The sequence below is a fragment of the Ctenopharyngodon idella genome, chromosome 22, assembly GCF_019924925.1.
Source record: "Ctenopharyngodon idella isolate HZGC_01 chromosome 22, HZGC01, whole genome shotgun sequence".
Classification (NCBI taxonomy): Eukaryota; Metazoa; Chordata; class Actinopteri; order Cypriniformes; family Xenocyprididae; genus Ctenopharyngodon; species Ctenopharyngodon idella.
In genome coordinates, this window is record NC_067241.1 from 21,405,033 (window position 1) to 21,419,907 (window position 14,875).

The following is a 14,875-nucleotide window of genomic DNA, read 5'->3' on the forward strand; positions in this document are numbered from 1 at the left end:
AAATGAAAATCTCTTAAAATGCTATTCTATGAAAACACAAAACTGATGTCAACAGGGTTACAATTGTTTTCCAGGCTTGGTAAAGTCACATAAATGAATAAAAAAAAGTCATGGCAATCTATGTAATTCAAATATATTTTCTGGTTATGCTGTTCTCAAAAATACTTTTTTAGCTGGATATCATCCTTGTGTGTGTATTTGCTCACAAGAAATGATTTAGGAGTGAATCATTCTCTTGATTTGACTCTTCAATGAAATCTGAGAATTTATAAAAATGAAATGATCTGAATTTGAATGATTTTTAAAAATCAGCAGCTGTTGTTCTCATAGGACGTTACAGTTCTGCGATCTTTGTAACTCTAAAGCTGTTGCTCGTGTAGAGAAACACTTACTGAAGAGGGGTGTGGACGGCTCTCTTCAAATAAAGAACCATCTTTGTTTTAGGAATAATTTGTCATTGGGATGTACATGTTTCTGGTCAGGTTCTCTTATTTTTGAAACCTGCTTACTGATCTTTAAGTACAATTCAAAGTTTAGCACATTGTTCAATGTTGTTAACCAGAATTTAACTGCAATTTGCTTTGCAGGGATGCGAATATTTTTAGCCCTTGACACAGTATGTTCTGCACTCTTAACTAGTGTGTAACATGGCAACAATGATATATTATTTCTGTATTGCTGACTGAAAAATGACATAATCTATTCCTTACCAAAAAGTAGCCTAAAACTCAACGATCTACGCAGTATAGTCTATTATGCTAGCAAGTAGTCTATCCATATAATGTTCACTGTGCCAACAAACAGCACATATTACTGCACAATATTTAGTATGATTTAGTCTTGCATGCTTTATTATTATTTGTTTGATTATTGACTCAAGAGTACTATTTGCTGAAGAAGAAGAAAAAAGATTAACAAACCAACAAAAGATTACAAATTTCTGTTTTAATATTCTCCTTTTAAAGGGCCATTAAGTTCTACTCACAATATTGAGATGGTTGTTAGACATTTATAACAGTGTGAAAACTAGATGTGAAATATATATTTGATTTTATAAGACAGCATTATGCAATTACTGTAAAAATTCTCTTGCATTATTCAAGTAAGAATAATTGAAAATATTAAGAAATATATTGTTTTTAATTGCAGTCTTTTGCACTGCAAGAGTGATAGCTTTGTTTTAGTTTGTTAATTTAAAATAAATGCTACAATATAATGTTATAAGTGTGTTTTTACAAATATTCTAAATGTGATTATATCTATTTTAAATGTGTTCTTTTTCATTATCCACATTCAGAATATAAATATACAGTAGGCTAATTTTGTAAAATGTAGTATTTGGATATATTTTATAGGCTATATTATTTTAGACTCTTGTCATAATTCTCATAGCTAAATAAACTGATTACACTTCTCACTGAGCAATTACCGACGATAATAATATAACAATTTAAATAACTTTCATAGACAAATAATGCCACTTGTTGTGACTACATTCAGTTTTTCCCGGATGCAGTTGTCGCACGTGCAATTATTACATGCTGGCAACTAAAACGCTCATTGTGAAATGTAAACAATGTTAGAAAAAAACATTACTCATTACATATATTCGAAATAAAAACGAAATTGTGCTAAACGTTACCTCAAAACAACGCATAATGAACTCAAAACGGAGGAAAAAGTTGTGGTACTTTGTCATATTCGTTCCCGCATGAAATGGTTGCACTGGCAACTCGCACAACAAACCGGACGTTGTAAACAAGTCGAATGATGATATATTAATTATATCTTGTCAAATACAGTATTATTAATGATAAAATTCGTACATATATAAGTTAACTTTCAAAAAAACTGTAACTGTTTTTTATCTAGTAAGTTGAGCTAATTGTTTTCGAAAATTGCTAACCGACGATATTTAGATTTGTTTTTTAGTTTATTAATAGAACTCAATGTGAAGCCATGTGAGTGTTTGGGATATTTTAAAAGGTGAAAAATAAGAGTGAAACCCAACCCTGAAAGCTGGCCAAAGTGGTCTGACGTCACGTTCCCACAATGCACGCGCCCATCAGCTCGAGCGCTGCAGTGTTTAGAGGGAAAGAAACAGCAGGCCCGAAAAATACACACATTATTGAACAAAAAACAAATTATCCACTGCGAACAGTTCTTGAGAATTCATCGAGATATGGCTGAGAAACGAATTTTCTGTTTATACCAATGTGAGGTGTAGAACGGAGGAATGCATGTGAAATGCAACTTTTGTGGGGATCAAAAGTTTCTGGTGAGCGCAAGATGTTTTTATGCAAATGTTATAGTGTGAATTTAGGACCGCGTGGACTGTTTGCATTGATGTTCAAATGTCTGAAACCCTCATAGAGTTTCGTTGCTAGTATTTTTAGACTTTTGAAAAGATAAATGCGTGCCATTTACCCACATAAGAGGTTTAAATGTTGCGTGCATGAGCAAACATAATTAGCTACGCGACACTGTTGGTGTATTTAATGTATTTATTTTTTTTAAAATGCGTTTAACATGAAGGAAAGCGTGACGGGATGGTCTGATTTGTGTTGCTCTTTATTAAGGATCTTTTCGATTTTACAATTTAATCACAATGTTCTGCGGTTCTTTACAGATTTTGCTGAGCGAAACGTGCCACGGGTTTCTGACCCCGAAACGTGCCAGCAGTAAATATACTAGAAGATGCTAGTTAAATCATAAAGGGGTTTTTATGCAGAACGTTATTATAATACAATACACAACTTTAAATATAACTATATCAAGTTTTAGTGCAGTTTGTGGTATATTATTTTCATTTAATCAGATTTACCACAAACATGTCATTTACAAATATATCATATTTGCATGAAAATTCTGTTAATATGTAATTAACATAGCTACTTGATTTGTAAGCCATTTATGATTTTGGTAACACTTTACAATAAGGTGTCATTTGTTATCATTAGTTAGCTAATACATTATGAACTAACAATGAGCAATATATTTTTACAGAATTTATTAATCTTTGTTAATGTTAGTTTATAAAAATGCATTAATGTTAACAGATACAACTTTTGATCTTAAAAATGTAGTAGTAAATGCTTAACATTAAGATTTATAAATGCTGTAGTATTTTTAACTAATGAAACCTTATTGTAAAGTGTTCATATCAAAGCTGATAAGAAGCAAAAATCATATTTGTTTTATTATTAATTGTTATATGGTAAGAATACTTGAACATATTTTTTTTGTTTTAAAGTTAATACATAGAAGGAAGCACATTTTGCCTCAACTGAACTATCAAGCACAATTGAACTTATAAACCTAAATTTATAACATTAAAACAAAATCTTAATGTTGAAATGGAATAGTGTGGATTTAAGTGGACATTAAAAATACTTGAAATGATTGATTGAATGATGTCCATCCATTCTCTAAAAGGGAGGGAGTAATAGTGGACATGCATTTTCCGGAGGTCTGTTAAGATAATGAATGTGCTTTTGTGAGACTTGAAACAGGTAAACAAACCTTTTATAAATGTCACTAACCAATCATCATTGACATCCCTTCAGGGTGTTTTTAAGTTCCTTGTGTTGAAATCTGTTACCATTCAGAAGCAGGTTCAAAAACTGCACTGCATTGCCATCAAGCACTTTGAGATTTTGTTTAATTTGTAATATGGAATTTTAGAAATAAATATAAAGTTCTTTTATTGTTCATATAAATCTCTAAATTTACATTAAAGGGACTGAGTTAATCAATTACAAATCCTTTCAGCAAATCAGCTTATTACAGTGTTATTATACTAATAAAAATCTTCATGATTTGGTTAATTTTATAGGTGTATTTTTTTTTTTTTACCAAATTAAAAAATTCCAAATCAAAAATTCTCAAGTGGATCTTTTTACTTTTCAGAAGTATTATGTGTGTTATTCAAATAATCTGTGTCGAAAGGAGACAATAGAAATTGATGTATATATGTGCTCCAGGAAGGTATAGAAGCATATATAAATGTTTTACAATCATATTGCATTTTTTCTGTATATGGCTTAAAATAGTTTTTTGTTTGTATAATCTAACAACATTATGGCTATATATATATATATATATATATATATATAATATGTATATATGCTATAAGCTATATAATATTTATAAGCAAGTTAAAAATAAAATGAAAATTCTGTCATTTGCTCATCGTTCTTCTGTGGAACACAAAAGTTATTTTAAAGAATGTTGGTAATCTAACTTTTTTGGTTACCATTAACTTATTGTGTGGGGAAATTTTTTTTCTTTTTCAAAATGTATTATTTTATGTTCCACAGAAGAAATTCATACAGGTTTGGAACAACATAAAGGTGAGTAAATGATGACAGAATTTTCATTTTTTGACGAACTATCCCTTTAATAAAGTATGTAAAAGCCATTTTGTTTTGTTTTTTTAGATGCACATATGTATTATAGAACCTTATGGTAACTGCTGCATCTTTGTGTTTGTGTGCAGAATTTTGAACATGCAAAAAAACAACCTTCACTCCCAAGAAAAATCACCTGTTGGAGCTTTTTCTCAGGTACTTGTATGTATGATTGTACTCTTATTTCTTTAACCTTCAATTATTGTGGTCACTGATCTTCTTTAACTTTTCCCAGAGTGACATATGCCCTGAAAACTACACATATAAATGAGAAAATGTTCCATGGCAAAGACCAGCTAAACGGCCACCTGCAAAACCACGACCCCAACAAGCAGGAACTGCGGTGTGAGGAATGCGGAAAGTGTTACAACACTCGCCTCGGTCTTAGACGCCACGTGGCCACACATGCCACCTCTGCCGGCGGTGACCTCACCTGTAAGGTCTGTCGTCAGGTGTTCGAGAGCATGCCTGCGTTACTCGAGCACCTGAGTACGCACACCGGCCGGCCGCCCCCGGGGACTGTGGTTCGGGAAAGGAAGCATCAGTGTGAGCGGTGCGGTCGGCGCTTCTTCACTCGAAAAGATGTGAGGCGCCACGCAGTGGTGCACACCGGCCGGCGAGACTTCCTGTGCCCGCGTTGCGCCCAGCGATTCGGCCGTCGCGACCACCTCACCCGACACCTGAAGAAAAGCCACGCGCAAGAGTTGGAGACCCTGCCGCCAATGCCCATTAAGGAGGAGCCTAGTCCCACCATGTGCTCCGTCGGATCTCCAAAAGATGCCACAGAGGCGTTTTCCATGGCCTTGTTCAACCAGCAAGGCCTTCCGAGTGCATCTACCTCAGGGGTCAATCATCATCATCATCACACGATGGTGTCTGGCCCCATGTCCAACCCCATGGGTGTGGGCTGCTACCTCGAGCCAAACAAGCCTCCGCCGCAGCAGTACCAGCAGGCTCCCAGATATCAGCCGAGTTCCACTACCTCATATTTGAAAGCAGAGATGGAGAACTTCCTGACCGAACTCCAGTGTGGGCCTATGCCGCCGCAGGCTGCTGTGGCCACTGCTGTCTCTCGGCCGGGCGACCTCCTTCCTGACGGTCTGGGAGCTCAGAGTGCCCATTTCACCCTCAGGAACTCGGCATTCACCTCCGCCGAGCCACCTACCACCTCCGCCAACATGGACCTTTCGCACCTGCTGGGCTTCCTGCCATTCGGCCTGCCTCCCTACACTACTCACCTGGGATACTCCACCACCACAACCGCCGCGTCCCCAAGCCCTACCTCTCAGCTCTCTGGGCCGCTTACCTCATTTCAGCCACAGTCACTGCATGAGCCTCAGGCTTCAGGGCACTTAAACCAGCTCTCTGGTTTTTCGCCAACTCTACCTCGATTCCATCAGGCCTTCCAGCAATGATGTTGCCCGTGTCCACTATGACTTGCCAGTCAAATGCAACAATTCTGTTGTGTCATTGCCAAGTAGCTTAAAGGGTTAGTTCACCCAAAAATGAAAATTATCCCATGATTTACTCACCTTCAAGCCATCCTAGGTGTATATGACTATCTTCTTTCAGACAAACACAACAGGAGATATATTTGAAAATATCCTGGCTCCTCCAAGCTTTATAATGGTTGTGAATGGGGGGGGGGGCACATTTTGAAGCAAAAAAAAAAAAAAAAATGCATCCATCCATAATAAAAGTAATCCATACAGCTCCAGTGGGTTAAAGGGATAGTTCACCCAAAAATGAAAATTATCCCATGATTTACTCACCATCAAGCCATCCTAGGTGTATATGACGTTCTTCTTTCAGACAAATATAATCTGAGTTATATTAAATAATGTCCAGGCTAATCTATGCTTTATAATGGGAGTGGATGGTGCCCCAAAATTTAAAGTCCAAAAAAATGCACCCATCCATTATAAAAGAAGTCCACATGGCTCCAGGGGGTTAATGAAGGCCTTCTGAAGCGAAGCAATGAGTTTGTGTAAGAAAAATATCCATATTTAAAACTTTATAAATCTCCAGCTTCCGCTAACTGTCATACGTGCATTCACGAGAGAGTGGCGTCCCAGCTTATGATGTAGGACGCAGGCGCAGTGTGAGCTCCGGTGATGAACAAGGAAGCGCAGAGGAGAGAGCAAAGCAAAACAAAATACCGGTCACAAATTAAAAGTACAAAACTAGGATTTTTAAAGAAAAATGTCAGAGGATTTCGATAAAAGCCAAGAGGAGACTGAGTTTTTTGCCTAGCCGTATTTGTTTGAACCGGAATACCGACCAGGAACTCTGGGAAATGGAGGCTGCAGGAGCAGCAGCACAAACAACAGAACTGAGAAGACGGAGAGCTCATGACGCCTGTGAAAAATAGACTTGCTGCCTATCTTTAGCAAAGCAGCGCGGCGAACCGCTTCTGAAACGTGCCGTGGCGCGGCTGGTGTAAACACGAGCATTGACTAGAGTGGCCGCGGATCAGCACTGGTAGCCGCGTCGTAGCCATAATGTGCCGCTGTGGTGGTGCTCATGTGGGATATGTGAAGTTATACCAACAGAGGTTGAGAGTGTTTGCTGCCACGAATGGGCGATTGGAATGCCACCTTTAGAAGTTTTTGATGCTGCCGGTGAGAGGACTGAGTGTTAAAATATTATGCTGTTATTATGCCGTAAGCTTAGACGCCTCTTGCAGTTTAAACAAATAGAGCTGTGCAACAAACTCAAGCTCCTCTTCTCTTATATCAAAATTCTCAGACATTTCTCTTTAAAATTTCTCATTTTAGACTTCTAATTCGTGACCGGTGTTTTGTTTTGCTCTATCCTCTGCGCTTCCGCGTTCCTTACGTCATACGTCGGGTCAGAGGTTACTCTTCTGCCACAAATCGATGCGTACGGCTGTCTGCCGAAAGCTAGTTATTATAGTTAATTAAGTTTTAAATATGAATATTTTTCTTACAAAAACCAATAGCTTCTCTTCAGAAGGCCTATATTAACCCCCTGGAGCCGTGTGGATTATTTTTATTATGGATGGATTCTTTTTTTGTTCAAAATGCGCCTCCCCATTTACTACCATTATAAATCTTGGAAGAGCCAGGATATTTTTAAGTATATATTTGATTGTGTTCGTCAGAAAAAAGATATTCATATACACCTAGGATGGCTTGAGGATGAGTAAATCATGGGATAATTTTCATTTTTGGGTGAACTATCCCTTTAAAGGTAATGAACTGGAGATGTTAGGTGGGTGCGAAGTCTTCAAATGGATCCTGTAGAAATAGATGAGATGATCACTAGGATAGATGGAGTTTTGCTTTTAGAATAGTTTTAACTTTGTGGTTTTTCCTAGAGGGTCTTCTGAGTAACTGTTTTGTAGTGTTAAATGAACTCATAAAATTTATGAAATTTAAAAAAAAAAAAAACTGAAAAGTTAGCAAAATAAATACCTCAATATTTTTGTCAAGAAGGAAAATAATGGTATTATTACAGTGTTCTCCGTTGTAAAATGAAGCACTTTTTTTTTTTTTATCAACGGCACTTCTATGACTAAAGGTGCGGTCACATTTTTCATTGCTCTGTGAATTTTCGCTGATGAAATACTGTCATTTCAATTGGAATCCATGTGGAGATTTCTCACGAGGGCGAAAGATTTTTCCATGCAAATTTGCCGCATTGACCAACAGAAAGCTGCTTAGTGTGACACCGACTCTTCTGTGTAATTGGCGCTTCATGCATCTTCACTATTGACTTAAATTTTCCGCCTGTGAAATTTCACAGAAAGTTCACTAATTTGACCGCACCATGTTGAACTGTGGTCTTAGATGAACCTCTCAGCTCACGGTCACACAACACAAAAAACCTACCTCTCTAAGCTGAACTCTTGTCATGAAAAGGATTCAACCATTTGACAAGAAATTAAGCAAATCCTCACACCAGTTGTGTGAAGAACATTATCTCATTTGATTTTTTTTTTTTTTTTTTTTAATAAAATGCTCAATGGTTTTAGTTATGAATTTTAGAGTCAGGTGATTAAATAGCATTTAATTAATTAGCTTGTGTTGGTTTTAGACTTTAGGTGAAAGTTTTTAGGTGCTGTTGTGTTCACATCCTTAATGCTAATGAAAGGAATCACACTTATGAGTGGAGACTCGTCTCCTGTAAATCTCTCTCTCTCTGTTCATTCCAGAGTCTTTTGTATGTTAAATGCAAAAAAAGAGAGAAAAGTATTGTTTATTCTGGAATTGAAAATCATAATCATAAGTGAACATTTGTTTAAGATTATCCTGACAAATTCCCAATATGGGAACTAAGTAAAATATAAAACTAAAATATGAACAATTTTTTTTTTTGTTTGTTTGTTTTGAAGAAGTAATCAAATATGCCCTGCATATCGCTGTAAAAAGGGCAAATAATTGGTTGTACTTGTTTTACACAAATGATTCTCACAAGTTTTCCCAAATGTTTTGCCTGGATTCAGAAGTTTCAGACAGAATAAGAAGATATACCCTGTTATTGCTGAAGCACTTCATGTATCTCTCCATGCAAAACCAGGAGCACTGTCAGAAAAACAATGTGTAAATTTGAATGGCATTTTAGCACTGCTTCACTGTCTATTTTTTAGGCTCAGTGTTACATGCACCAGTGACCTGTAAGGTAACTGTGTTGGTATATGTTGTGTCAACTCCATTTTGTTTATGCCACCTGAAGAGGTGAATTCATTTTATGAGATCCTTCTGTTCCTCCCATTGTGTTCAGAACTCATCTTGACAAATCATACCCATGACATTTCCTCCTTTGGCTGAACTGAAATGGAATTGACCTCAACTCAACTGTGATGTTTAGACTGATCTACCTCAGTGAGATGCACACTGTGCACAGCTGTACTGTACCTTTAGTGAGAAATGTAAAGTTTCAATGGCTGTTTAGCTGGAGTAAACAGGTGTTTTACATCTTTAAAATTCCAAGCATTGGCATTTTTGTGTTTCAAGGACTGTTTTCCTAAACATTCTGAAAGCAAAAGTGAATGAGTGAGAGATGAAGGTGCGTGCAGAAACAATGTTAAGGATGAATTAAGAAATAAAGCATCTTGTAGAACTTGAGTTTCTAGTGTGTTTTGACTCATTATTTACTGTTGGTAAAACAATAATACTAATTTTTTGCAAGGCCACTGAAATTTGAAAGTTGTATGACAACTTAATTTAGATTTAGGTTATACTTGGGTGGCTATTACAAGAAATTTTAATTAGAAATGTAAGCAGTACTAACTATCATGTTGGCTTTAAAATGTACATGGCTGAAATGTTTTAAATGCTTAATGATTTTATAAAAGATAAATACCAAAAATTAGATGACAGTAATTGTAAATGAAGACGTTATTCATTTACAGTTTTATACATATATCATTTCTATTTTTATAACTGAACCACCATTTTATAAATTCGTATAAACACCATTAACATTTATACTATTAGTAACGCTACTGGTCATCTCTCTTTAACTTCCAACAGTCATGAATCCACTGACCTTCTTTGTCTGAAGCCATCCTCAATGGTACACCATCAATATTCACACATGATTGGGGGGAGGGGGGTCAGGAAGAGGTAGCAACACCGACTAATATCAAATATAAATAAAATACTTATAAGATTATATTTAAATCTCTCTCTCTCTCCCTCTCTTTTTTTTTTTCTTTTTTGCTGCTTCTGGACCCTGGTTGGCTGTGGCATGCTAGTCCCTGCCATGTGCGGTTTTGATTAGTTGTGGGTGGGTGTGATGTGGGGCCGGGGGCCTTGGGCTTTCGCCCTCCATCTTGTACTTTCACCTGGGATTTCTTGTCTCTGGCTGGCTCAGCACTTGTCTCGCTGTTTTAATGCTTCACATATTAGATGAGGTGCACACACACATTCATTTGGAGCATAAAACAAGTTTAAAGCAAAAAAAAAAAAAAATGCACACACATAGGGTAAGTGTGGCGTGGGCGTGGCAGCCTGGGCTTTGCACTGGGCTGGTTCCATGCTACACGCCATGCTTTTTTAATGCATTATACACTAGTTGACATAAACATATCATGAGTATAACAATGAAAGCAGCCATATTTATTAAAAAAAAAACAACAACACAGACAGGGTAAGCGTGGCATGTGTGGGACGGCTGGGGATGGGTATGGATTTTGGGACCCTCGGCCCCGCAGCACCGCACCTTGATAGCCCGTTGCAACATGACGCTGACGGGGGTCTATCCTATGCCATGGCCATGAGGGGAATAGAGGCAGCTTTATAATATCTTATTATTAATAGCTGTATCAATATTACCATTATTAATACTATTAGTAGTAGTAGTAGTAGTAGTAGTATTATCACTGCCATTGCAACTACTACTATTATCATTACTATTAATGGCTGTATCAATATTACCATTATTAATATTATTATTGCTATTACTATTTTCTTTATTTTTCCTCTTCCTGATCCTTTAACCTCCCCCTCATTCCGGATGAAATTAGTATATTTGTTAATGTTTATCATTACTACTACTGCTAATACTATTATTACTATTTGTCATTTCTTATTAATTGGATTTATCATTATTATTATTATTATTGTTGTTATTATTATTATTTTATTATTGTATTATATTATTATCACCTTCCTCATTTTTTGCGTGTGATACTATTATTATCTTCATCATTATTATTGTCAATGTTTTTTTTTTTTTTTTTAATTATTATTTATTTATTTATTTCCTCTTTGATATATATTTTTCTTAACTCTGGTTATGTCTGTTGTACTTTCCTATATGCTCCTTTATTCATATATTTCCACTCCCACACCCAGTTACACTTAGTTATACACACACACACACACAGACACACACACATACCCAAATCATACTGGCTGTTATGTATGTTTTGTTGGTCTTTGTATTTGTATTTTGCATTTAATTTCTTTTCTGTAAATATTGTAATTGTCTGTTTGCATAATAAAAAAAAAAAGTAACGCTACTGAAAAAAACGCGGGTACTACATTGTGTTCAATACTCAAATGTTCAATAGTTGTGAACCCTCAATTTAGCAATAACAAGCAAGGTGTTGATTACAACAGTTGTTCGTCACTGCACCACTTTTTCATACTAAATTTCTGCTTTTATAAATAAAATGAGGGAGAAACATTTTCACATTCAGGCAAATACAAGGGCAGCTAAGTCTCAGTCAAACAGGAAGTGGAACAGATGTGAAGAAGGACACTATTACTAATGAGCAGTCAAATACACTGGCGAAATATTTTAATTTAATTGATATATTCGCACAATGAATGGCGTCTGTTTACTAAAGTAGCAGCTGATTTATACCTGTAGTCAGTTTGGGTCGTACGGCTGTTGTTTGTCGCTTGTCAGTTTCAGTCTGGCTTTGGCTGAACTGGCTTGAGATGGCAGACGAGGCTCTCTTTCAGTTCCTTCACAGTGAAATTATTCAGTATGTCAACAGTGCAGAAACTGGAGAATCGGTAAGAGTTGGAGATATACTGAAAACACTGTCACAGAAAAGTAGAATAGCGTATTAGAAATGATTAAGCACAATAATAAAGCAAATATTATGGAAATGTTGCATGTTGAATTAATGTAGTGTACTTCTGTGCACAGGAGAATGGACGATGTGTTTCTAAACTTGAGAACATGGGGTTTCGTGTGGGACAAGGACTTATTGAGAGGTATCATAACAGATGTTTACATCCATAAATCCTATTCATAAGTCAAGCAGATCATCTGATGACATCCTATCTGATGTTATGTTTATGCAGTTACTAACGCAGATTGTCAGTGGAATATCCAGAATTTAACTCTGAACAACTAAATGGGTTATTTTCAATCAGTTCGTAGAAATGTAATAGATTAATTAGTAGTAGAATAAAATAGCCATTTTTTCTTGAAAACTGTTTAAACAGACATCATTTGTGTTTGCAGGTTTACCAAAGACACACCACGTTTCAAAGATGAGCTTGATGTCATGAAGTTCATCTGCAAAGATTTTTGGACCAGTGTTTTTAAGAAGCAGATTGACAACCTGAGAACAAACCACCAGGTGGGCACAATATAATGGAAGTCCAGCTGTTTTTTGTTACCAAAACACCATTGTTATGTTGATTCATAAAGCTCCGTGAATATATTTATTGAATAACATGACATGAAAAATTGTTTGTAGGGTATTTATGTGTTACAAGATAACAAGTTCCGTCTGCTGACACAACTGTCTGCTGGCAAACAGTATCTGGAACATGCGCCGAAGGTACAAACATAAACAACCTCGATAAACTTAATAACCTGACTTGATATTTTAAATCGAAACTCCAGAATCCATATCTTTAACATTTCAGATCATTATATCTACAGAATATATATATATATATAGGCTAATCTGTGTTTGGTGATTCTCATTCTTTTATGTCTGCAGTTTTTAGCTTTCACCTGTGGACTCGTCCGAGGAGCACTTTCAAACCTTGGTGTGAAAAGTATAGTCACAGCGGAAGTGTCGGTCATGCCTGCCTGTAAGGAACAAATTATATATTCTATAATAAGTTCTAATAAGTACTTATCTATGGAAGCTTGTTTCCGCCACTAAATAAAAAAATAGTAATTGCGACTTTTTATCTCAGAATTCTGACTTTTTTTCTCACAATTGCGAGTTAAAAAGTCACAATTCTGAGACATAAAATCGCAATTGCGTGATATAAAGTCAGAATTGCGAGATATAAACTCACAATTGTGTGAAACTTTATTTCTCGCAGTTCTTACTTTGCTTGCGTGTCCTTTCATTGTGACTGACCATCAGAATTGCTGCTTCGTTATTATTCTACATAAAATGGAAGACATCATAAAGGGTTATTTTCAGCACGGATTTACCAATAAAGAAATTTTGATTTTTACTGGAGGAGACACATAACATAAAGATTAATCTCCGGACATTAGAGAGAACATTATGCAGAATTCATAAGCCAGAGCCTTCTGATTGAATATGCATCCACAGACTATCTTTGTACATGAGTACAGCATTTCAAGGAGAAAAAAAACAGCTTTTACTGCCATCTAGTGGGCTTAATACTAAAACACCAATACCTATCATGTTTCATCAACTTTGTAACTTTGCAACTCAAGTCTGGTGGCTCCATAAAAGGGGGCATTCAAGGGTAGAATCATGCAGATCTGCAAATTACAGTGGAAGTATTTGGTGAATAAAAGTTGTTTTTAACGGAATGGATACACTAATGAATTTGACAAGTTTTGAGCAAATGTGTTGTGATTACACAATAATAACAATATAACAGTAATAGTAATAATAATAAGAATAAGCTGTGGTGGAGGCGCAATAAAACAGACGAAGCTGAAGTGGCACATTTTATACACCAACAGCTTCAGACATCAGGACGGCAGCACGGCTATCGTTGGATGCAACAGAAATGTTGGATGTCCGGAATTGTTACAGACAGAAAAACTGTCCGTCAGTTAATTGCGAGAAGAAAAGTCAGAATTCTGAGACAATTCAAACTTTTTTTCTCGCAATTGCAAGTTTATATCTCAGAATTCCGCAATTGTGAGAAAAAAAGTCAGAATTCTGAGATAAAAGTCGCATTTACTGTTTTTATTTTTTAATTTAGTGGTGGAAACGGGCTTCCATACTTATCAAATTATAAGTTCTAATTAATTGTAACATCAACTAATTGTTTCTTTCTTGTTTCCCTCTATCCATCCATCCATCCATCCTCTGCACCTTGTTTGTTCTTAGGTAAATTCCAGGTGATGATCCAGAAGATTTGATTCACTACAAAGGAGTGTATTGCTCATAACACGTGCATCTGTTTTATTGCCTTGTCATTTTTTTATTGCCTTGTCCATTGTATTGCTAATGACACTATGATTATTTTTTATTTGCAGTAACTTGACAACTACTGGCATTAAAAGTGTTTTGGCATGTATGGTCAAGCCTTATTGTACTGTATTTTGGTAGTGTTTTTTGACACTCATTATTCTCTTTACACATTCACTTTGTTTTGAAGATTAATTTGCACTGATAGCATTAAAGCTGGAATCCTTGTACGTGTTTGTGCTTTGTTTTTGGAAATGAATGAATATTGGGAATTAAGATTAAATGTGAGGAAAAAATCATTTTTTTGTTTGATGTTTTTTTGGGGTTACACTTTACAGTAAGGTTTCATTTGGTAACATAACAGTTAATATGAGCTAACAATGAACAATCACAGCATTTATTAATCTTAGTTAATGTTAATCTCAACATAATTAAAATTTAAAAGGTCAAATGTGTTAACATTAATAATGCAACGTGGACTAACATTAACAAAAGTTAATAAATAGTGTAAAAATATTGTTAGTTCGTGCAAGTGTTACCGATGTTGTTTAATAGCACATCATCACAAAAAGATCGCTTTGTAGAATAGTAAAAGACTTTGCTACTAGACAACTGCTAG

The 14,875-nt window shown here is 35.8% G+C and overlaps 2 protein-coding genes across 4 annotated transcripts; both read left to right on the forward strand.

The window, feature by feature from the left end:
* Positions 1 to 2,070: 2,070 nt before the first annotated feature.
* On the forward strand, positions 2,071 to 9,499 carry plagx (pleiomorphic adenoma gene X). 3 transcript variants are annotated; one of them, XM_051881068.1, is made up of 4 exons: positions 2,071 to 2,278; positions 3,436 to 3,512; positions 4,499 to 4,565; positions 4,645 to 9,499. In XM_051881068.1, the coding sequence occupies exon 4, from the start codon at positions 4,685 to 4,687 to the stop codon at positions 5,822 to 5,824; it is 1,140 nt and encodes a 379-aa protein (XP_051737028.1). In that variant the 5' UTR covers positions 2,071 to 2,278; positions 3,436 to 3,512; positions 4,499 to 4,565; positions 4,645 to 4,684; the 3' UTR covers positions 5,825 to 9,499. The 3 variants fall into 3 exon arrangements, with proteins under 3 accessions (XP_051737028.1, XP_051737027.1, XP_051737029.1); XM_051881067.1 differs by lacking the exon at positions 3,436 to 3,512; XM_051881069.1 differs by lacking the exons at positions 2,071 to 2,278; positions 3,436 to 3,512 and adding an exon at positions 3,932 to 4,352.
* Positions 9,500 to 11,595: 2,096 nt separating this feature from the next.
* On the forward strand, positions 11,596 to 14,555 carry trappc6b (trafficking protein particle complex subunit 6B). The gene is made up of 6 exons (XM_051881025.1): positions 11,596 to 11,902; positions 12,039 to 12,106; positions 12,360 to 12,477; positions 12,598 to 12,681; positions 12,847 to 12,940; positions 14,176 to 14,555. The coding sequence occupies exons 1-6, from the start codon at positions 11,825 to 11,827 to the stop codon at positions 14,205 to 14,207; spliced, it is 474 nt and encodes a 157-aa protein (XP_051736985.1). The 5' UTR covers positions 11,596 to 11,824; the 3' UTR covers positions 14,208 to 14,555.
* The last annotated feature ends 320 nt before the right edge of the window (positions 14,556 to 14,875 follow it).

Excerpts from the sequence above, each read along its gene's own strand:
- plagx (XM_051881068.1), top strand. The coding sequence starts at position 4,685 with ATGTTCCATGGCAAAGACCAGCTAAACGGCCACCTGCAAAACCACGAC.
- trappc6b (XM_051881025.1), top strand. The coding sequence starts at position 11,825 with ATGGCAGACGAGGCTCTCTTTCAGTTCCTTCACAGTGAAATTATTCAG. Across the intron at positions 12,107-12,359 it reads GGACAAGGACTTATTGAGAG|GTTTACCAAAGACACACCAC; the intron begins GTATCATAACAG and ends TTGTGTTTGCAG. Across the intron at positions 12,941-14,175 it reads AGTGTCGGTCATGCCTGCCT|GTAAATTCCAGGTGATGATC; the intron begins GTAAGGAACAAA and ends GTTTGTTCTTAG.